This window comes from Phalangium opilio, unplaced genomic scaffold (assembly GCF_054372755.1).
Source record: "Phalangium opilio isolate 3A_F unplaced genomic scaffold, DU_Popi_V2 ptg000002l_1, whole genome shotgun sequence".
Taxonomy (NCBI): Eukaryota; Metazoa; Arthropoda; class Arachnida; order Opiliones; family Phalangiidae; genus Phalangium; species Phalangium opilio.
Genome location: NW_028324144.1, coordinates 2525487 through 2549643, shown reverse-complemented (window position 1 = coordinate 2549643; position 24157 = coordinate 2525487). Strand labels below are relative to the sequence as shown.

Below are 24157 nucleotides of genomic sequence, written 5' to 3'. Positions count from 1 at the left end.
CCAAAAACTAATCTGGATATAGGTAAATTCGGTTCGGGCCTTGGTCTATCTCTGTATTGTATTCAGGGCACAACACAATAGCGTCTGCATCATTTTCTTTAGGGGTTTGTGATTGTATATAGATGCCTATATGGCATTCAACGTTATCTTTCAATCGAGTTTAATCTAGTCAATGGTAAATGGATGCCGTTTCCCTATAATGTTATTGTCTGAGTATCTGAAACATGTTTGATCCGTTTAGGAAGGACCTAAACCATTCTCCCTGATATTTCTAGGGTTTTCAATGATTCTCCTTGATATTCCAAAATTTTCCCTGGCATTTTCAGGGTTTTCAATGATTCTCCTTGATATTCCAAAATTTTCCCTGGCATTTTCAGGGTTTTCAATGATTCTCCTTGATATTCCACAATTTTCCCTGCCATTTTCAGGGTTTTCAATTTCTCCTTGATATTTCCACGACTTTCCCTGGTATTTTCAGGGTTTTCAATATTTCTCCTTGATATTTCCAGGATTTTGGCGGCTATTTTCAGGGTTTTCAATGATTATCCTTGATAATTCCAGGATTATCCCTAATGATTCTCCTTGATATTTCGCGATTTGCCCTGGCATTTTCAGGGTTTTCAACGATTCTCCTTAATATTTCCAGGATTTTCAACATATTTCCTGCTTTTTCATGGATACTCCCATGTAATTCCAGGGCTTTTTCACGCACGATAACATCTAACACAACACGTCAAGAGAAACTCAACAAAAACAATGTATCTGCTTATGTTACTTCTATTGCAATAATTTCCATTCAAATTCCATGTTTGTACGAACCCTGCTCGAAGATTCTTACATCCGGAAAGTCTAAAAATTTACGTTTGTCAGAACAGAACTGGACTGACCTAGCTAACTCGTCCGGTGGTTCTTGTAGTAGCAACTACTGGGTGTAATTATCCTATTGGAAAAGATTTGAATCGGACGCAGGCGCGAAGTTCGTTGGAATCAAAGATACAACAAGAGTAAGGCTAACTCTACAGGCATTGCACTCTCAATTTGGGATAAGGGCGTTTTCGCTTCCGTTAAATTAGTCGTGATTAATTATTTAAAGCGTTTTAAGGCCGGCCTAACCCGATATAAATAAAGATAGTGTCTGCCGAGGCGGTCGAGTTAGAAAAGTACTTTTAAAATTTCCCTCTTGAGGAAGGGGTAGAACGCCTCTAAATAATGGGATTGTGTTCATTTAAGCCTTGAAATCATTTCCGGGGAAGTGGTCTACCCCTTAAGGAAAATATTCAAAACGAAAGCTCAACTGTATACAGAAGTACGACGCAATTATAAGTTTTCGTGTCATTTACATTCCATAAGTATCTTAAGCCTTTGTTTTTCTAAGCCTATTTTTAGTCATACGTGTTTAGTAAAATTTAAAATTTATAAGCTATATAATAAACTTAGTATTCGTGTCATTTACATTCCTTTAGTCTGTTAGTTCCAAGTCTGTTCGTCCTATGCAGTTCGTAACATTTAAAATTTACAAGTTATAATAGACTATTTCATTTATTCCAGAAGGGAAGGAAACACCAAAGGGGCGGGAAGATCACCTTCTTGGGTTGGGTTACTACTAGGCCTTTACGTTCCTAAGCCTATTTTTAAAACTTGAGTTTTAGGCTTAGGAGACGTGTTTCGGTAAAATTTAAAAGTTACACCACATCACCACCACATATTTTAACGGTTTTAGGCAAGAGTCTTTTAAGGTTTTGTAGATTCTGATGAAAGAAACACCAAGGCTTAGTAATAATAATACTAAAAGAAGTTTTGTTTTTAAAGCAAGAAGACCTTTTCGGTGGTTTAATCGACCGTATATAGGGGTAAGGAAATTTTGAATGGAAAGTTAACTTTAGTAATTCCCAAAGGCTTTTCCCGCCTCCTCGGCTTCTATCATTAAATTAAGGTTCCAAGTCGAAATTTTAAACCCTTAAACAAACAACGAAGGGTTGATGAAACCCTATAAACCCTGAAACTCAAGCCCAGCCTTTACAAGCATTAAACGCTAAGCCTAATTTAAACTCTTCACTGTCCCTTTCTTTTTCTCACAAATTTATACACGTAAAACCATCATGCAAACCTCTTGTTTTTCACCAATTTTTTTCTTCTTACCAAAAGGTAGGCATAGATGACATTTTTCGCTGTTTTTCCATCAAAAAATGCAAGCAAACCTAAGCCTTTTCTGGAGAAAAATACACGGTGACGAAAAGGAGGTTGAAATTTTCTCAAACGAGTCCCCGGGGGTTATTAGATCCCCGACAAAACATCGTCTGCTATCAACAAAGTTTCTTTCCAAGGTGACTTTAGGGGTTTAGGAATGAAAACAAATGTTATTCCCCCCCCCCTTAATGTACAAGTACAAGTACAGTCTGTTTTCGAGACGAAACCCTGAACGAGACATTTATAATCATTAAATTCTAAAGCAGCTCGGTATTTTCTCAAGAGGTGGATGTTTTCTAAGTCTCGACATCATTCGCCGCTATTTGGCGAGTAACAAATATTCGACGTGGTAAGTATCGACTCTATGGCGAGCTGAGGATTAAGACGACAAATACTCGTGTTTACTTTGATTTAGCAAACCATTTGCAAGGGTTCATACAACTATTGGAAAACCAATTTCCCTGATATTTTTAGGGTTTTTTTGCATAAATTTCCCTAGTAACTGCCGGTGTGGTTTATTTGGAGTAAAAACTACTGTATTAGGCTTTTTTAGTTAAAACATCAACCCCCTTAGGGAAAACTTACTCAAACCTCACAAATTTCCCTGAATTTTAGTGAAAATTATAAATTTCCATGAATTCCCCCTGAATTTTTAGTCAACAATTTTTTTCCCTGACATTTCCAGGTTCTCCGGGTTTGTAGGAACAAACCACGTTTGCGTTGATTTGAAACAATTCAATAATTAGACCTAACAATATTTTAGCCTATTTTTCCTTGCGGTGCTTTTCCCTTTATAAAATAACTAATGTTCAGAAAGTTTTGTAGTCTGTACTAAATTCATTCCTCATCGGAAAAGTACACCGCAACAAAAAAATAGACCAAAAGATACTCCAATATATATATTTGGCCTATTTTTTTGGGAGGGTTGAGGAGCGGTAGGATCCTTTGATACCAAGATTAAAACGGTGGTTCCATTGGATGATTTTTTTTCAACCGTATACAAACGTGTTTAAAAATAGAACATGTTTTAGGCTAAAGAAGGCACTGGCCAACAAAATATATAAAGAAACCAATAAAATGTTCCCAAGTGACCTTTGAAAAGGGCCCGAAGCCAGTTTTTACTTTATTCTTTAGAGGGAGTAAACTTCGGTGAAGTTAACTCTGAACTGTAGTGTAGGCACGCAAACCTTAGCTATATCAATATAGTAATATATATACTATAAAAAATAAAACAAGTTATATGGGTTTTCAAGTACCTAAGAGTTTTTAAAGAAATTGGATCTCTTATAACAAGTAGAGAGAGAGAAAGAGAGCACCGTGCAGTGGAATATATTCAACAGTATTCTTTTACTTTATTTTTATATTCAATGAATTTATAAGGAAATTGTGGCGTTAATATACCTACGCATAGTATCAATTATTATGGCTATTTTTCGAAAGAACTAGGCCTATAGGAAAGGTTAGACAAATACCAAGTTGGTTGTAGGAATAAGTCAATAAGTTAAATTATATAGATCAAATTCAGTCCCTGTATGGTGTCTAGACAGTTAGTTTAAGGGCGGTTATTCGCTATTTGTCAAGTAGCGAATATTCGTTATTTGCCAAGTAACGAATATTCGTTATTTGCCAAGTAACGAATATTCACTATTTCCCAAGTAAAACAAGTTGGTTGTCGGAAATCGTGTTTCATTCGGTCCATAAGTTCGTTTAATAATTATATAGATTGAATTCAGAACCTGTATGGTGTCTAGACAGTTAAAAGGCGGTTATTTACTATTTGCCAATTAAAGAATATTCGCTATTTCCCAAGTAAAACAAGTTGGTTGTCGGAAATCATGTTTATTCGGTCCATAAGTTCGTTTCACGATTATATAGATTGGATGCAGTCCCTGTATTGTGTGTAGACAGTTAAATGGCGGCTATTCGCTATTTGTCAAGCAACGAACATTCGCTACTTGCCAAGTAACGAACATTCGCTACTTGCCAAGTAACGAACATTCACCTGGTGTTCGTCGTGGTATTAAGATCTATGTCGAATCACTGACGTACGCTTTAATAAAGCTGACGATAGAAAGGGACTTGGGTTCTTATCTATCTTCGTAGGAAGAAGGGGTTGAATGAAATAGTTTCTTAGATGGGAAAAATCCTCTCTCATTTTTATATAATAATAGTATAGAGTCCAGTCTTGGACTGTATTATATACTATGCGAAGATAACACGGATTGCTTGCCACGCCACTACTCGGACGTCGTCAGGACTCAGGAAACTTTATATCACAGATAGCAGCCAAGGCCCGAATTCTTGTCCCCCGGAACACAATAGCGGTTTATAAATGATTAGAAGCCATTTTTCCCCATTTATTAGATATCAAAAATATCAACAACCGCCTAAGTGTAGTTTTTTACACGAATCCTAACATTTTCCACTAAGCCTTGGTCCATACTTCCTTATATCTAGGATTCCTCCTCACTCACTCTCGCTATTACAGCGTTCACCCAAAAATCTTTCCGCTCCGATTGGCGTCGTTTTGGAGTTACTTTGATCAATCTTTCGTTTCAACATCAGTTTTCAATACACAATAGGTAGGAAAGAAACCCACCTAAGCCTTGGTCTTATTTATTTTTTTCTCTCCAAAGGATTTCAGTTTTCACAAACGTCTGGACTCAGGACTCGGGAAGGACTTTAGTTCTAGGTTTATTCTAAGATTGCTTTGAAAAATACAACGGTTTTCTGTCTTTCTTATTTCTTTACTTTTTGGGGTTTTTGGTGGGTGCCTTCTATAACGTTACGTCACTAACTGAGCCTAAAGCTTCAGATATATCGGAGTTGGTTTTATTTTTTTTTTTTTTTTGCTACCATCAACGTGGGCTAGAATTTCGTTTAAGGTTAAAACAAGATGGATACGTTCAAAATAAACATTTGTCTAAATTTTCTAATTCAGGCAAACCTAATTATATTTGGTTATTTATCAGGTTTGCACTACAAAATCTTAAAGCACGTTCAGACTAGACTAATATCGTCGCTTTGTTTTATTAATTAGACACTTGTCAACAGCTACGTTAAAGATTCGTGCACGGGTTTAGTTTGAAAACTAGTTTTCAGTTTCGTCGGGCCTTGGCGAGATGGCGCCACCCTCGTTAGCGCCTTTTCTTTAGCCATAGCTCACACAATGACGGCAACTAGCTATTTATTGTGACCAGGGATAGATTTAATTTTAGAAGTAGGAATGGAGTCTAACGGTTAGTATTTACGTCAGTCCGACTCATAGCCCCAGTATAGAGCCCCTCCCTCCAACACGTAACGAAAAGTTTAAATTATCTTATTGGCTCACTTATAAACTACGTTTTGATGACGTTGCGGACGGGAACGGCGAAAAATACGTAATTCCTTTTTACCTCTGTCGCTGTGACCCGCCTCTTCTTTCATACCCCCCCCCCGTCACGTGGACGCGCGCCCTGATTACTCTGTTCTCCATTCCTGCTTCTAAAATTAAGTCTATCCCTGTTGTGACCACAAAAACGACCGTATTTTCAAAGCAATAAACCATAAACCAGCAATAATTTCCCACGGTTTAAAAAATGGTGAAAGCCATGATCTGACGTTAAACGTTCTGAACGGGAAAAACTGCAATTTTTTTTTGTGCTCAACAAAAGAGATTTTCCTTTCTCGATATCTGACATGATTATTTTTTCCCAGTTTTTCGATATAGGCCTAGGATATTTATTTTTTTCAACCGAAATACCAGAGGTTCTTATCAGTATACTGCACTATATGAATGACATCACATTCTACCACTAAAATATCTATTATACCAAATACAATATTATATTGAAAGAATTGAATAAATTCACGTATGGTATAACCCTTAATTTTAAGGGATTTTCATGCAGCGTGTGGTTGCTATGGTTACTAGAGAGGATTAAGAGCAAAAAAAACTAAAAATGCAATTCTTTTTATCGCGTAAGGGTTTTGTTTGTGTTATTTCAAGGGATTATAAAAATAAAGGATTATTAAATCCAGGGGATTTAAAATATACGATATCATTAAATTTAATTAAAATTAACAACCTTAAATCGGCAAACTTTACGTGGAATTTTCCCCTTTAAAGGGATAGTATCATTTAACATCCACTACCAATAAATACGTTTTTACAGGAATGCATACAGCTACTCTGAATAATTGCGTAGCCATTCATTTTTACTCAATTTATCTAGGCGGATTTTGTGGGAGGAGTTAGACCAATCATTATCTATGACGAATTTTACTTTTTAATATCACGCAGCACCTTACTCCTTAGGAACTCGCGTTACTACCAACCAATAAAATCATAGATAGAAAGACGTCACAAATATGAGGCGTAACCACAGATAGTAACTTCTCAAGCACAGCCCACAATGATTCCTAGTAGCTGCATGCATTCCTGGTACGATAACTATCCCTTTAAAATACTTTTGCATTTACAACTTATAATACTGGTCCAAAAGAAAAGAGGATAAAAAAGACCCGGAAAAGCTCAAGTCGCCCAAAACGTGCCACGAATGTTATTCTGTTTTTAAAGATCCCACAAAAATCGTCTTATTTCAGAGACTATATACTCGGCTTCGTTTTTCTTTTCTCCTCTTTTTATTCCCTCTTTTCTTCGAGTCAATATTCAATAAAAACCGATACCCTGGCATCGTGGAATGGAGAAAAAAGAAGCTCAAGAGCAGATGCGGATGGGAGTGGGGGGAAGTGGAAGAGAGAGAAGAATGAAAGTGATGAGGAGCAAAAAACAATTTCCTAAATGATACCTCCTTGCCTTAAAAAATAAAACCACACTAGAACAGGATGGTGCGGCGGATATTGTAAACTATCTCATCCCCCCTCCTCATCCTCCTCCCCCAACTCCATCTATTTTATTTCTTTTCCTTTTAATTTCCAATAAAAAAAAGTAAACGAGAAAGACATAACGAAAAAAAGGGGTTTATAAATATTCATTGTGGGTGAGATCGGACCAACGAAAATAGCAAATTAATTTTCAGATCATCAAGTTGCAAGTTGACTTTTTAACCAGGTTTTTCCCACCTAATCGTTTCCTTAACCAGGTTTTTCTCACCTAATCGTTTCCTTAACCAGGTTTTTCTCACCTAATCGTTTCCTTAACCAGGTTTTTCTCACCTAATCGTTTCCTTAACCAGGTTTTTCTCACCTAATCGTTTCCTTAACCAGGTTTTTCTCACCTAATCGTTTCCTTAACCAGGTTTTTCTCACCTAATCGTTTCCTTAACCAGGTTTTTCTCACCTAATCGTTTCCTTAACCAGGTTTTTCTCACCTAATCGTTTCCTTAACCAGGTTTTTCCCACCTAATCGTTTCCTTAACCAGGTTTTTCCCACCTAATCGTTTCCTTAACCAGGTTTTTCCCACCTAATCGTTTCCTTAACCAGGTTTTTCCCACCTAATCGTTTCCTTAACCAGGTTTTTCCCACCTAATCGTTTCCTTAACCAGGTTTTTCCCACCTAATCGTTTCCTTAACCAGGTTTTTCCCACCTAATCGTTTCCTTAACCAGGTTTTTCCCACCTAATCGTTTCCTTAACCAGGTTTTTCCCACCTAATCGTTTCCTTAACCAGGTTTTTCCCACCTAATCGTTTCCTTAACCAGGGTTTTCCCACCTAATCGTTTCCTTAACCAGGGTTTTCCCACCTAATCGTTTCCTTAACCAGGGTTTTCCCACCTAATCGTTTCCTTAACCAGGGTTTTCCCACCTAATCGTTTCCTTAACCAGGGTTTTCCCACCTAATCGTTTCCTTAACCAGGGTTTTCCCACCTAATCGTTTCCTTAACCAGGGTTTTCCCACCTAATCGTTTCCTTAACCAGGGTTTTCCCACCTAATCGTTTCCTTAACCAGGGTTTTCCCACCTAATCGTTTCCTTAACCAGGGTTTTCCCACCTAATCGTTTCCTTAACCAGGGTTTTCCCACCTAATCGTTTTCTTAACCAGGGTTTTCCCACCTAATCGTTTTCTTAACCAGGGTTTTCCCACCTAATCGTTTTCTTAACCAGGGTTTTCCCACCTAATCGTTTTCTTAACCAGGGTTTTCCCACCTAATCGTTTTCTTAACCAGGGTTTTCCCACCTAATCGTTTTCTTAACCAGGGTTTTCCCACCTAATCGTTTCCTTAACCAGGGTTTTCCCCTTAATCATTTCCTTAACCAGGTTTTCCCACCTAATCGTTTCCTTAACCAGGGTTTTCCCCTTCATCATTTCCTTAACCAGGTTTTCCCCCTTAATCATTTCCTTAACCAGGTTTTCCCCTAATAATTTCCTTAACTAAGTTTTCCCCTAATCATTTCCTTAACTAAGTTTTCCCCTAATCATTTCCTTAACTAAGTTTTCCGCTAATCATTTCCTTAACTGTTTATTTATTTCCCTGTTTGTTTCCTTAATTTCATTCTCCCTGTTATTTCCTTAATTTGTTTTTTAGTTATTTAGTTGTTCGAAAAGATAGTTGCCTAATGTTAAGAGTACATTTGTTATTGTGCTATAAAAAGAAGTCCTGAAGTTATTAGTGTTTGAAGACAATAACAACTAAAACCTAGGTACAATTTAAATGCGAACTTAACTAAAAACTTCTCAATCGACATCGTTCTGTATGAGGAGGGGTGGAGGGGATCAAAGATGCGGAACTGCGGAGGAGAAACGTTGTCGGTTGCCATGGCAACGCTCCCCGCCCGTTGATTTCTCTGGCAATAGCGAACGGGAACGGAAAAGGAGACCAACTACGAGGGAGGAGGAACTAGGCTAGAGTGAAAAAAAATTGGTGGGATGCGAGGAAAAGAAAAAAAATCCGCGCGCGACACTAATGGGATGGTTATCGAACTTATCGACCAATAACATTAGGAGCCTCGCTTTCTATATCAGGGTTAGTACAAAAAGCTTTTTGGAATGAGATTCCCTGAAATTCCCACGTTTTCCAGGAAGAAATCCACAAATTTCCCTGACCATCTTACATGGCAAACGTATAAATTAATTAATTATAGAAAATTGCCGAAATTATTGCCTGAAATGTGAGCCAAAACAAAAGTAACTAGAAATTACCCAAACGAGATGGATCGGGTAAAATGTTGCTAAACGTTATTCTAAAGAAAATCATTTCACCGATTTAGGTAATTCTAATTACTTCTGTCATCTATTTACTTTTGCTTCTGTTTGTAATTAAAGACATTATAAACAGTGTGTCTTGTAAAAAAGAACCTAATCTATGGGTTGAGGTAATTAAGGTTCAAGGCTCCCTCATGAAATGTCTAATTTCAAATAATATTTTGAAAGAGTCGTTATTGTTATAAATTCAAGAAAACTGAAAACTACTTTAATTTTATCTAAGTTAAAAGTAAAAATCCGCGAATTTGGAGGCTTTGGTCAAATTTATGATACATATTTTCTGTTGTCCAGACTTTCAATTTCCCTAACTTTTACCCCAATAATATTTTTTCCTGGCTTATCCCTGTCCTTTTAGGTCCCTTTTCAATTTCCCTATTTTAATAGGCCCATTTACAAATTTTCCCTGACTTTCCCCTGTCCTTTTAGGCCCATTTTAAATTTCCCTGACTTATCCCTGACCTTTTAGGCCCATTTTCAATTTCCCTGACTTTTCCCTGTAATTTTAGGCTCATTTTTCCCTTACTTCTCCCTGTAATTTTAAGCCCATTTTGAATTTCCCTGACTTTTCCAGGTTTTCCAGGTCGTGCACGAACCCTGTACATAGACACGGCCCTAGGAAGGGGGGGGGTAGTACACTGTCTTCCCAAAGCGAGCCGATAGGATGGAAGATGGTCGCGGAGAAAAAAGATGAGGAAAATCCTAGATTCCCATCACTGAAAGAGAGAGCCAGAGAGAAAAACGCATTCTTGGTATTTTTTTCTTTTTTTTTTATTCTTCCACTACTTCGTCTTCCTTTGAAGCAGGAAAACTTTTTCCAAGCTACGAGGGGTCGGTAACTTTCCATGGCGAAAAAGGGGTAGAAGTAGGGGAGGGGAGGGGGGCTGCCGTCTTGGAAACATTCTTGATTTAACTAAATTAACTTTGTTTTTGGCGTTTTTAAGGTATTTAAATCTGTTTTAAAATAGTTTAAAATTAAACACGCTTTAAAGCGATCTAATCCAATTTATTTTACAGTTGAGAAATGAAGACAATATCCTTGCTCTCTGGGTTCTAGGACTTGGCTGTATATTCTCGCCTTTTCTCCCAAAAAACCTTTCGTCAAAATTAGGTTACAACGCTTGGATTCAAAAGAAAAATATACCATATAAAAAGACATTTTCTGATTTTTCTTCTTTTTAACTTTTTTTATTTTTTGTTCATTCGCTTTTTGATTTTCATTTTTTATGATTGTGTATCTGGAACACAAAATTGCACTATATCCCCCTCTTTCACTCCCGCTCCCCTTCCCATGTTTCTAACAAAGCCTTACAATCGTTTTATTTAATTTTAAACTACATAACTTTGTTTTTAGTTTCCTAACAAATATAAAATTACGAAATCTCCAATCAGAAATTACGATTAAAAATTTAATTTACATAACAAAATATACAGATTGCTCAAAAAAGAGAGAGTAATGAGAGTAATAATAATTATAGTAATTGTAATGGGATGGTTCTATGGGAATTCAATTTTGAGTCGAAACACCCCCTAACAAAAGTTATGAAAATTGCAGTGTCTTATATGGATGACCCCTTTAAAATTACGTAAGAAACTAAAAGACAATGCTAATTTAATGAAGAGGTTCCCCATAAAATACTTCAATGCTCATAACTTATTAAGGCGGCGTCCCTTATAGGGCATAATATCATAGAAGTTACATACATTTCCGACTCAAAATTGAAGTTTCCCATAGAATCTCCTACTGGCACTTTACTTTTGTCCAATAATTACCCTGAATTTTGGGAACACCCATAGAGAAACAAAATGACATAATATAGATATCACAATGACGAATATCAATCACACGGCCCATCAATCTACCGACTAATAATTTAAATAAGAATGCAATAATTTACACCATGAATATTATATTGTATTATACAAAGTTAAAAGACCCCTTAGGCAGTACAAATTTATTCGTGAAAATGCTAGTTTGGAGATAATTTAGCAATATAAAGGAGTGTGTATGTTTTACAAGCGAGGCTCTTTATCAAGTCAGCTAGCTAGGCTGGTCCGGCTTTAAGCCTTAAACCTAGCAGCAGAGTTTCCTCATCAATCCATCAAAGCTAAAACAGGATAAGGCGTTCGTTCATTATCTATGAATGGATTATATATATAGAATGGCCTGATAACATTGGGCCTTGGTCTATATATAATTCCGCAACAGGCAAGCCTCGGATGCCTTGCTTCGGGGCCGCCGTTTAAAGTCAAAATTGACGTACGAACACGAATCGGGCATTAGCTTTTGTAAATGGCCCGGTTACCAACACCATACTTCCACCACCACACTACCAACAACAAAGAAAGCTCGGGCAGCGAAAATTGGGCAAAGAGCTAGGCCTAAAACTTCAGCTGGGATGTTCATTTCTACCATAGCCGATAGGACAGCGAAACCAAGGCTTAAAGGGATTGTGAAAAGGAAGACTGATTCATTCTTCTACTAATTATAAGACCAAGTTGCGTAGTGAAACATCAAAGAAAATCATATCTTGGAATGATTTTAAAATATTCAAATTAGTTAAATTAGATTTCATAAATAATTTGAAATTAACACCTCCAAGTTCCAACCAATCGCGTAACGCCCACTTTCTTGTTAACAAAATTCACGTGGCACGCTCTATATCTCGCGCACATTTTTCTCTAAACTTCATTCGACATGTAGCGGAGCGTGGCACGTGAATTTTGTTAACAATAAGGCAGGGCGTTACGCGATTGGTGTGAGGTGCTAATTTAACAATCTACGAAATCTCACTCAAACTAATAGAATTTTAAAATAATTCCGAGCTGGTATTTCCTGGATGTTTGTTTCACTACGCAGATTGGTCTTATCATTAGTAGAAGAATCGAGTGATTTTTCCTTTTCACCTTACCTTTAAGAGAAAGTAAAAGATTTATGGGGGATACTGTCAGGGGATATTGGAAAGAATTGGTATAAATAACTTGGTAAAAAGGTAAGACGATACGATGGAAAACTTTGATTGGTTCCCAGACTCGATAGGCAAGGCACATTCCTGCTTTTAGTTCTTTCTCTCTCTCTACCATCTTTTATAAGAATCTTCCTTTACTAAAAAGCTCTATACCTCTTATTTTCTTCCTTCTTTTACTTTCGCATTGACGATAAAAGGGCCAAGAATAGATCTGTTATAACACTATCAAGAGTAGATAGATATAAAGGAGAGTGTACAGTCATCTCGGTCCAGACCCTATCTATAGGGAGTAGTTGCTTTGATACCCCCATTATGCTTTATACTGCCATCTGCGTGTATAGTCTGCAGCGCGAACCTAATTCAAACAATAGTCTTAGCAAAGTTTAGAAATTATTTAAATTAGATTACTGTTTATATAAAATTTAATTATGAATGAGAAGTTAATCTATCCAGAACTGTCAGTCGGTGTAAAGTTAAAAATAATGGCACGTTAAACTTATCTAAAGTTAATTTCACTGTACAACGATAGATGTCGCTCTAAAATTGTTCCTCCATTAAAATAAAGTCGACTGCTACTTCCCGCGATTTAATAGACCGTTTTGTCGTAAAAAAGGGGGTAGGCATGCCTAAGTATCGGGACATACAAGGGGGTTGTTACATTTCCATCCGTCTATGCGCACTCTCATGATACTAAAAGACTACAGCGAAGGCGCCAAAAAGCGAGATGGAATGCAAAGTTTTACCCTTGTACCTTTCCCTCTTGGTTACATAGAAATGGTCCATAGGGAATCTAAACCTCTTACGTATTCAGTTCACGCGAATACAATTGAAAAAACTAACCAAAGGCACACGTGACCTATACCTAAGACGACAAAAACCTAGCTCAACCTGGGAACTTTGTACAAACGCTGTTATATTTACTCTAGATAAAAGCGACTTCTATGGAACTGCAAAAAACGTTTTTCTCGGCCGGCGTATGGTACATTTTTTTCTGGGGGGCTATTCTTCGCCGTGCGGAAAGATGATTTCTCTTTTCATATGATATGGAAACGAAAGAAGAAAAAAAACTTGGACAAAAGAGTTTTGGACGAGGAGAAGAAGCGGACGAAAGGCATGCCGGGTAAACGGAGAAAAAGATATGAATTCCTTCTCTTATGGGTCTAAGTAAAGCGTTTTGGGGGAAAAATGAAAAGAAAAGAAGAAAAAACAAACGACAACACGATTCCACGGAAAAAAGCAAATAGGAGAAAGATTTAGGAAAATAATGGATTCCAAGTTCTTCCTAGCTCCTTTACGTATCTTCTTGTAAGATTTTTCATAAATTTAAAAAAATAAAGTTATTTTCGTCAGGTTTTTGAATTTGAAATGGTTCATTACGCGGTTTAATCTATTCATAGACATCTTTATTCTTTCGTATACCAATAGGTAACTCTTGGAATAAAGACATAAAAGGTACAGAGCTACGTGTTAAGCAACTATTCGCTACTACCAAAAGCAAATATAAATAACAGAAAGTGGGTATAAGAATGTAGAGCAATCGGTTTGCACTACACAAAATCAAATCTATGATAATCTCCAAGAAGCAATATCAATTACGCCCCAGCATTCAAATGAACAAAATAAAGAGAAAACACCACAACACGAGGAGCAGAAAGTCCAGCCTTTCACAAGGCTTTTGAAAAGCCCGGCCACGGTTTTGGAGTAACTAAATCCGGTTTTTGTTGATTGGCTAAGCAGCGACGTCTTTTATTGGTTAAATTATGTCCGCTGCAAATTTTTGTTGGTGGCAAAGGGTTGATCTCTGGGTTGACCGTTGACGCACAAATGGTAATTTTTAAGCAAACGACACGGTCACGTGAACACCTGGAAATAATTTCTCCAAATTCAGAGCCAGTCCCAAGTTTCTGCTCCTCTTGGTACATTCTCTTTGAACAAACCAAATTAGCTGGTAATATGAAAGAAGAGTATACTGATTGGTCGACCAATGAAACGGTAGAGAGAAAGTAACCAAGACTTAAAGAGTACATCGTAAACCATACTGGGAATTAAGACTTTCTAATATTTCTATATGCCTTTGTTATCATTACAGTTCGTCATGTACATTGCATTGCAACCTTGTGTCATACATTCCCCCCCCCCTTTATGTAATAATCCAATGAAATCATACTGGGATAACCCGCCCTCTATAAAGGTTAGTAGGCATTTTATTGCAAAGAAAGGAAAAACTTTCATTTTATCCGGAATGGAACTCTCGGAGCAAACATTGACTTTTTCAGGGGGGATTTGAAATTTAATTTACCTTCCTTTTCTAGAAAAGGGGGGGGGGCTAAAACCGCCGGGGGAATAAAGAGGAAGAAGACGACCTCCCTCCCTTAGAACTTCATATTCATTCAAAAAAAAAAACCCACAAAAATACCACCCCCCTCCAGGCAAAGAACTCCAGATTAAATAAAAAACATGTAATATTTACTATTTAGTTTCATATTGCCCCTACAAAATGACGTTTCCGCAAAACAACCTTGTTCAGCGGGTGAAACACTTCTACAGGGGCTATGGGAAAATACATTAGGTAGTTCACCCTGTAAGCCGGTTTTCCCTATACTGGTTCAAAATCTATTTCGGTATCCATATAATCATCGCCCAGTCCAAACCACTTTATTTAGAAGGATAACATTTTGCAGGGACGTTGCTCTTAATTAGTAGGGCCGTACTAAGAAGTGTTTTTCAATACGTTGCTCTTAATTAGTAGGGCCGTACTAAGAAGTGTTTTTCAATCTGCCGCCATCTTGAAAAATGGCGAACAAAAATGTAATAAAACCTTCAATATGGAATAACATCCGTGCATTTCAACAGATTTCACTAATATTTAGTACAGTTGTTCCCTGTACTCTATAGACGGGCTTTATGGTAAAATTTTGGGCTTCGATTTGCCGCCATCTTTTAAAATGGCGGGCCAAAAAATGAAGAAAAATGTTTTAAAAGGTAAAGCCGTGTGCCTTTGCTGCTAATAATAATATAAATTTTTTTTTTAATTTTAAAATAATAATCATTTTAACGGAAATCCGCTTATCAAAAACTACATTAAAGTTATCATTTCCTTACTTAAACAAAAAGATATTAATTATGGTTGATTAAAATAATAAAATATGATCAAAAACATCATCAAAGCCTGGAAAAAGAATTTGGCGGCGGGAAAAAAAACGGTCATAAAAAGGTTGGCGTTTTAACGACTACGCTATCATTAAACTTTCTCTTTATCGTTCAAAACCAAACCAATTCATGGGGAAGAATTAATAAAATTTGAAAAGTTTGCGCAATTTAAACAAAAGAAGTCAAATTAAAATTGATAAAAAAGAATCTTCCTTTTCCCTTCAAACCACGCGAAAGATAATTTTAAAAATATTACATTTTAACGACTTTGAACTAAAAATTATAAGTCAGATACCCTAAATTTAAATTCTTCTATTAATTGGTTTTAATTTAAATAAATAGGCCATTCTATAAAATATTCGGAAAACTTGTGGTCTTGAAATCTTGTTTTTCCTGTTGCCTCCTACGTCACAGAAATGACGTTTTAGTGACATCACTGACATGCGCAATGAGAAAGTCTTACATTATTTCCGCTTTTCGTCTGCATTTTTTTTTCATGGCTCGTTAAGCCTTTGCGGTATTTTTCGGCGGCCCTTCCCCTACTATGCGGGCTTAAGTCTTTGGAATAAAAGTTAATTATGGAAAAGTAAGAGAGTTAATTTACGTAATTTTGAGTTTATAACTAACATTTAAACTTTTTTGAATAACAGAAAGAAAGGCAAGAAAACAGCAGTCAATAACAGGGTAGCCCTTCCAAAAGGTAACTGGACAAAGCAATTGAAAATTATTCCGCATATATTTAAGGAAAGCTCTATAACCAAGCATCATGACAAATTAAAAGCAAAAAAACATCTCGCTCTTGGTTACCGTATGTTTAAAGCACATAAAGTTTCTGAAGTTTTCTTGAGCCAGGGAAAAATATATAGCGAACCTTTGTCATCCAGAACGCCTAATAATGAAGAATCCTATGTTTACATTAAAAGTAAAGTGGAAGGATCTTTTAGCATACATACTAAATACAACATAGCAATAAAAATGAAATCTCTAACTGGAACGGTTGAAACGGCATGGTGTGGTTGCAAAGCAGGAGCTGGTGGTGCTTGCAAACACGTTGGAGCTTTGTTATGGTATATTTTGGATTGCAAAAGAGAAGGGAAAACCTTTTTGCCAGATGACCAAGCATGCACCGAAAAGGCAAGATCTTGGAGTGCCCCTTCAGTAAATAAGACTTTATCAAAAAGAAGCTTTAATGAATTAGAATTTATCAAACACATGCCTGGAAAAGATAGCGAAAGGCAGAAAGAGATATTAAAGTCACAACTTGATTATGCCTGTTTGGCAGATTTTGAAACCCCACGCGATAATAACATTATGAAAGAAAGAATTTTAAACACAACTGCTAAATTACGTTTGGACAAAAAACGCGCAATGTTATGTAGAATTCAAGAAGAGAATGACTATCACCCAGCAATTAAACCTACCGCAAAATCTTCATTGAGCCCTAATACTCCCGAACTGTCATCTGGAGTACAACAGATCTCTCTACCGTTAGGACCATTGGACATCCCACACTGTTTAAAACCCCTTTTGACTCGGGCCTTATTGAAAATCCCAGACTCCTTAAAATTAAATTTAGAAACTTCGCTAACCCTCGAACAAGAAACCAGGGAACAATCAAACTGTCTCTTGTGGAAAACTGAAAGAAAAGCACGAATAACCGCCTCTAAATTTGGCGTTATATGCAAACGAAGAAAAGAGGTTAATGAAACGTTTTTGAAATCTGTAATTAATGGTGCCGATCTATCAAGGAATAAATACGTTCAAGAAGGACTACAGAATGAAGGGCTTGCCAACATCAAATATAAACTTATCTACCCTAATGCTACCACATTCTCAGTCGGACTATGTGTCAACCCTACACTTCCCATGTTTGGCGCATCACCTGATCGCTTGGTACATATTCAAGACATTGGCTATGGACTATTAGAAATAAAAACATTAGCAAAATGTAAAGAACTCGGCCAAAGTATCGAGGAAGCAACACAAGCCAAAGAACCTACAACTAGATTTTTGAAATTTGACGAAAATAAGAAGCTAACTCTAGATAAAAACCATAACTTCTATTTTCAAATACAGGGTCAGTTAGCCTTAACGTGCCTTAAGTGGTGTGATCTAATAGTAGACTGCGGTGATAATACACCATTCTGTGATAGAATCAAATATGATGAAAACTTTGTGAATACAAAAATGGTTCCTAAACTCTTAGCTTTTTATGTTGACCATGCATTGCCATACATGGAAAAAAGTGTTTGAAAAATTGTGATATTTTAAAAACCCTCAATTTGAGGCAACAAAAAAGTACAAATTTCAAGGTTGCAATAAAATTTATTTTTTTACATCCAACAAAGGTTCATTACAGAAATTAACTAAATAAGCACAGATTTTCCAAATTTTATTTAATTGGCTACTCATATTATTAGGGAATATTGTACTCAGAAGATGGTACGATTTTACACTCCTTATGACTCTTTCAACGTGTATCCGCAAGCTTGCTATTTCTCTTGTATCTTTCTCTTCTTGTAGAGATAGTTGGGCTTTATCATGCAAAAATGGTGGCATATTTAGAGTAACTCCCTTTTCCATAAGCAAATCTTCTATGAGAAATCCACGGTCTGCCATTACAGAGTCTCCATGACTTAGGAGGCTAACTAAACCACTTTCTTCTGTCAGTTCTTTATCCGACATTCTTCCTGGAACCAAATCCGAAACAAAACTAATAAAGCCGTTAGGAGTTATACCTATTAGTCCTTTAGCAGTGTTGTGTGTTTTGTACGATGACCACGTGTCACTCTGAGTTTTAAAGTCGTTTGGCTTTTGTACAAAAAGTTCAGTGGCATCTATTATTACTCTGGTTTTAGGAAACTTTAATTTGAAATCTTCGGGCATAAACTCGTCCACCACCGCGCGTGACGGCCAAATTTGAAATTTAGTTAGTCTTTTTTCTAACAAATCAAACCATGTAATGCATAGGTTACTGACAGTTGAGACAGAAATACTGAATCTATAAGCCAAATCTTGCTCTAAAAGGCCAACTTTTAAACGGCAAAGAACCATGAATAACTGATTTTTAAAAGATAATAACATTGGACGACCTTTGGTATTATCATTTCGTTTGTATTTGCGTTTGTATCCTTTGGTTCCATTATAAAATTGTAAATTATTTGTGTCAGGTTCGATAAATTCATACAAGTCATTAAAACCCTCGATATTCTCGCAACCTGTATAAAATTTCATCATTGATGGCGACTGTGATATCTTACTTAGGGAAAATGGAGGTTGTCTTAGCGACTTTTCTAGTTGTTGAATTTTAGATTTATATTGCAGACATTCTAGCTTCTGCGATGAAATTATGTTCTTAAGGACAACATTTTCTGTTTTCAGTTCGTTAAAATCTTTCATTTCCGTTTCCATTTTTAACACCTTAGTTTTCAAAGCCAGGTTTTTGGTCAGCAACTCGTTACATTGGTTTTTCAGTTCATCATATCCATCTAATTTTGAACGTAGATCAAGTAGAGAGTATCTTTGATGTTTGATAACGCTAGCTAAAGAACTAGGCTCATATTCTAGACAGTAATTATGATCCGTTACCGTTGTAGTGTCAGAATCACTACTCTTTTCTGAAATTTTTCCTTCCAAGTTTGCAACCTCAGGTTCAAGCTCTTTGCGAAGGTTAGGGTTTTCGCTAATCTCAATCTCATGTGAAAAGGCGAGATCGCCTTGACCAGTTGATTTCCAAAAATATATGGGGTATTTGTCCGTTTTAAGTTTACAACCGTCTTCTCTGAAGTGGTAACCACATAAAACTTGATATTTTGTGCCCAGTGGCTTTCTTGCAATGGGTGTAGACCATGGTCTTCTTTGTGGAACTTTGAAATTTACGTCAGTATTATATAGTATAATGCGTATCCATTCATCTCTTTCATCTGGATCTTTCGGAAATTCACTAAAAGTCACGCCTTTGTTTCTCAGAGTCGAAGATGAGCAACCTGGAACGCAGCAATGCCTCCCAACCATTTTTTCTTAACAAAATAACTTAATGCAACTCCTTAGTTTCAACTCTCAGTTAGTACGGTTCAAAAATCCAATTAAGCAACCAAAGACCAAGGCTTAGTCAAGTTCAGCCGTATAACTCCAGTCTAAGTTTCAGGCTGTCGGAATTTTTTATTTTTTTTTGAAATTATTAAGGTAACCTAATTAATATTACTCTAATAATGCGTATGAGAAACTGTTTTACCTTCTGATAGCAAGCCAAAATAATTTACTACTGCCGTTCCGTAGTTTCACTTCTTGAACGTGACGACCATATTGAAATTCGTTCGTCTTCCGGATATGGATAATACTAAGCGCTTAGAGGCGCCTGCGTGCTTTACCAGCAGTGACGTAGTAGGCAACAGATTCTCGAATGGCTACTCCCAATTTTTGGAAAGGCCTATTTAATCCAGGAATCCAGGAATAAAAGACCTTTTGTTTTCATAACCCTTCGTTAGGAAAATTCACGTGAAAGAAAGAAATCTCGAGAGGGAGGGAAGGTTTTCTATTGGTTAACCATCTCCAACGGTAAACGCACGAGGCAGAAGAAAGGCGGGAAAAGTTTTGGCGCGAGCGTTTGTTTAAATAAGCATGGGTTGTGTACTTAATTGAAATGTATGTTTACTCTCGAGTTACTTGGTGTGGTATATACAAAATACCGTCCCTTCTTCACACCGTCTACGTTTTATTTAATCAACTCCTTGCTCTATGCACTCCTTGCTATGAGGAATAAGGCGTGGTACCCTTTCCCAAGGTGCACGAATTCTTATTATCTTGTTTATACGATATGCTCCATAAGTTTGTAAATCTCTGGTAACTTAGAAACTTGAGCTTGTAATTTTGAAGTGATTGAGGTAGGTCATATATTCAGAGTAAAGCGAAGACGCCTGGTTTTGGCGCTGCTGTCAAATTTGGGCTTAGTAATGCAGACTAAATAGGACCTAGATGGAACTTGGTCCTGCATGCAAAATTCACCACCACCGAGTGTAGGACTTCAATTGACTCGCTTCCGTCGTTCTCCCTCGAACTAGTTATCTCGAGCTGTAAGTCTCTCAGTAGCATTACGAAGAGACTTACTTAGCATACTTATGGAGGAACATATTACTTATAAACTTATGTTCGATCTCATAATTACCCCTTTTTCAGAACACCTCCTTAAAAAGAATTAAGAAGCTGTTTTTTATTCCTCGTGGATTTTAGTTGGCGGGATCGTTTTGCCAGACGCGCATCTTTCCGCGCAGTTTGCCTCCTATTTCAATCCGCGATTACCCTAATTACTCTCGCCTTATTAGCTTATTTCTGTCTTCTTTCCCTCCCTCCCCATCCCAGCCCCTACCGCCTTTAATTCTAATTTAGCTTCTGTTTAGTCTCCGGCTTGAAATTTATGTTAATTTGAGTAATTTAGAATTTTTGGAAGTAGGAACTAGAGAGAGGGTTGAATAAGTGTTTGTTTGCGTAGCGCAAGCAAATTGTGTATAATGGTATTAATTATTAAAGTTTCAAATGTATAGAAACTGAAGGAATGGAGGGGTTGTTGGAATGGAGTGAAGGGAGTTTCGCAATGCACTATGTATGGGATGTGTGATTATAATGAATATAAATTATTTTCAACTTACCCGTACTGGCCAGGAACGACTGTCGGATACCCCGCTCTAACCGTAAATGGAAAGCCTATAAAGAGAGAATAAAAACAAAATGAATAAATATATTATATATAGGATACGTTTGTTGAAAATTTATATATATTATTATTGGATGAAAACTGTAAGGGGGTCAAGGGAATAATTTGAACCTCTTGACTATAAACAAGCGTAAAAGGATTTAGGATCAAGTTGGCAGATTTTTTTATTAAATAAGCATTTATACTGTTAATCTTGCAGAGTTGCATGTTTATAATTAAGTGAAGTTTGATTTCGATAAGAAGAAGTAGTTTTGTTTTTCTTCAGTGGTTTGTCAAAACTTGTGAAAACTTTTGACAGGCTGTCGTAACTTTATTTTAAGAGATATCCTTTTGATATTCGGGGCAATTACTTAATGGAACGTCCAGTTCATATGGATACCTTAAATTTTTAATTACCTCCATAGGACCAAAGTTACAGCCTTAAATTTTGAAGTTTTTGTACATCCTAAAATGATTGTGATACTTTTGTCGAAACTGGGACATGATACTTTAAGGGATTACTCTACAGAATGTCTAGCTAATAACAGTGCCTTCAAATTTTAATTACCTCTCATAGAACCTAAGTTACGAGCAGTTTTGTACCTAGCACTATTAAATTAACTTTTACACCTCACACCTAAAAATACTTTGACCAATCTTCAATCAACTATTTCAGATAATAATTCTCCATGAAGATCTAAGATCATGATACTTGGACCGATTACTATACAGAATGCGTAGATTACAAATATACCTCCAATATTTGATTACCTTAAACAGAACCAAAGTTATAGGACCAATAATTTGACCGTCATACACGTCCAGCATCTACCCAACAAAATCGATGTACCTATGCAAGTTACAACTATACATATAATAGAGCTTATCTAGACACGTTATGAATGAGTGAGTGAGAGCCTTCCTTCATCGAGAAAGTCTTTTGACAGTTTTGCATCCTCTCCCTCCCTTTCTCCTCTCGGTTATGGTCATGCCTTGATGGGGTAGGAATCTAGTTGCAAGTTGATGTATGGGTTAGAGACCCATGGAAGGGCAGTTAGTTCTGCGTACGCGTGCAAAGGGATAGATTGTTCTAGGGACCAAGGTTGGCGCCCCTTCACCCCGTTCCTCCTTGCTTGGTCCCATTACATGGACGGTTCCTTTTACCCCTGTCTCCTTCCCACCCGGAAAGGAAATATGTAAAAGAGAAACCGAGCTAGGCAAGATGGGTAGAAGGGGGCAAGAAGTAATATTTGTGGCTACGTGTTTTGTCTAGTATATGGGCTAGTATGCAGTTGCTTTTTTTCCTTTTCTACTTCTCCGATATACCTAACTTCTCATCATTCATAAATCTTTCCAGTATCGCATCGTAGTTTCAGCTAGACTACCCAAGCTGATACTCTGAATACGCTTTTAGTTTCAGATAGCTATTATCCAACGTGTGGGGCCGAGGCTTAGGTGATAAGAGTATACAGTATATACCGAGGCTTAGGCGATAATAGTGCATACCTAACATAACATAACGTAACGGTAAGACTCTGATAATTTTTGCTTTGAAGTAACCATTAAACAAGACAATCTACAACGGGGTCCTGAAAATCTCTACTCGTTTTGGTTCAAGTTAAATACGCTATCAGTTTTTTTACTAGTTTAGTTGCGTGTATATGATAAAGTTCTTATTGATATAACCAGGTGGCGCCTAAAACTTATGGCTACAACCTAAACAAAACACTGGGGTACTTTGGGTGGGTAGGGTCATCACGTGTTAGTGTACAAAAGTTAGAATAAACACTGAAAGAAATATTTACTGGAGTGTCCCAATTTACTTTTCATTCGAGACTTACTTTAAAAGGAACCATACATAATTAAATAACGTTGTTAATATAAGAATCACAACGTCACGATTCATTCCATCGAAATAAATAATTAATTAATCAGCAAGGTCTAGTAGCCGTAGTCGTATACAAATTCCTTTCCGCAATCGGAGCAATTCTTGTGTTTTTCCCCTCGTCAACTTTTCGCTCTTTACTAAAGCGGACAAAAATACCGCACGCAAGCAAATAGGCAAATGGAGAACGGACTAAAAAGGAGTATAAACTGATAGACACGCAACTTAGGTACGTCCCCTTCCTCCATCCCCCTACTCTTGTCCCTGGCCGGAAGAGCACGAGGGCATTCCCGCAAAAATCCATAGCAGTCTGGAATTACGTCAAAACAAAAGCTCTCCCTTCGCCCCCTCCCTCTAAAAACGTGCGTCTGGAATTCCCCCCTTTGCTGCACGCGCACGTAAAAGGGCTCTTGCAAAAATGGCGCCAAGCTCACACACACACCCACCAGCCCACAAAGCTCGTGCGATTAAGCGCAATCCGCTAGAGATTTTTGTTGTGTTTGCAAAGGCCTATTTATTGGGGAGAAAAGAGGTTGGGCCGCTTGGGTCCCTTGATGAAATAGAAAGGGGTCCACCGAATATATAGAGCAGCTGTATTAAACGATCCATGAACAGTCACGTCAAAGGCGAGCTTCAGCTTGGCCGTCACTTAAAAACGGCCTGCAGCTGATTTGGGACCGAGCTTGGAAAAGCTAAGGTCCAGTCTAACCAGCTGCTAGATGAAATGGTTGGGAATCAACTATCATTGAAAGTCCTACACTCGGTGGTTAATTTTGCAGGACTTGCATTACTAAGCCTTTGACAGCGCCTCACCAGGCGTCTTCGCTTTACCCTGAATCTATGTCCTACCTCACTCACTCACTTCAAAATTACAAGCTCCAGTTTCTAAGTTACCAGACATTACAAACTTATGGAAGGAACATATCTTATGAACTTATGGCTGTATGTATTCTTGGAAATATCCATGGACGGAAGAAGCTCAATAATTTCATCTATTACGTATCTCTAGTCCACCCATATTCGTATAAGCAGCGAAGGACCGTTACAGGCTCTGCCTATCAGCTTTCAGAAAATAGCGTATATTCCTTCCATTGTCCTCGAGTGCATTTAAAGCAAGCAAGCAAGCGGGGAGCGAG

General features: G+C 37.2%; 3 protein-coding genes across 4 annotated transcripts in view; 1 reads left to right on the top strand and 2 right to left on the bottom strand.

Annotated features, from left to right (window-relative positions):
* LOC149718233 (RNA-binding protein 38-like) overlaps positions 1-24157 on the bottom strand; it is a 122270-nt gene that overhangs the window by 16064 nt on the left and 82049 nt on the right. For both annotated transcript variants that reach the window (XM_089836535.1, XM_089836455.1), the window contains exon 4: positions 21093-21147. In XM_089836535.1, the coding sequence (XP_089692661.1) occupies positions 21093-21147 (55 nt within the window). The remainder of the gene's footprint in view (positions 1-21092; positions 21148-24157) is intronic.
* LOC149718235 (uncharacterized) lies at positions 15884-17715 on the top strand. The gene is made up of 2 exons (XM_089836231.1): positions 15884-16033; positions 16098-17715. Exons 1-2 carry the CDS (start codon positions 16026-16028, stop codon positions 17698-17700), a joined length of 1611 nt encoding a protein of 536 aa, XP_089692357.1. The 5' UTR covers positions 15884-16025; the 3' UTR covers positions 17701-17715.
* On the bottom strand, positions 17753-19875 carry LOC149718234 (uncharacterized). Its single transcript, XM_089836118.1, has 2 exons — positions 19682-19875; positions 17753-19595 (listed from the first exon to the last, which is right to left on the bottom strand). The coding sequence occupies exon 2, from the start codon at positions 19459-19461 to the stop codon at positions 17773-17775; it is 1689 nt and encodes a 562-aa protein (XP_089692244.1). The 5' UTR covers positions 19462-19595; positions 19682-19875; the 3' UTR covers positions 17753-17772.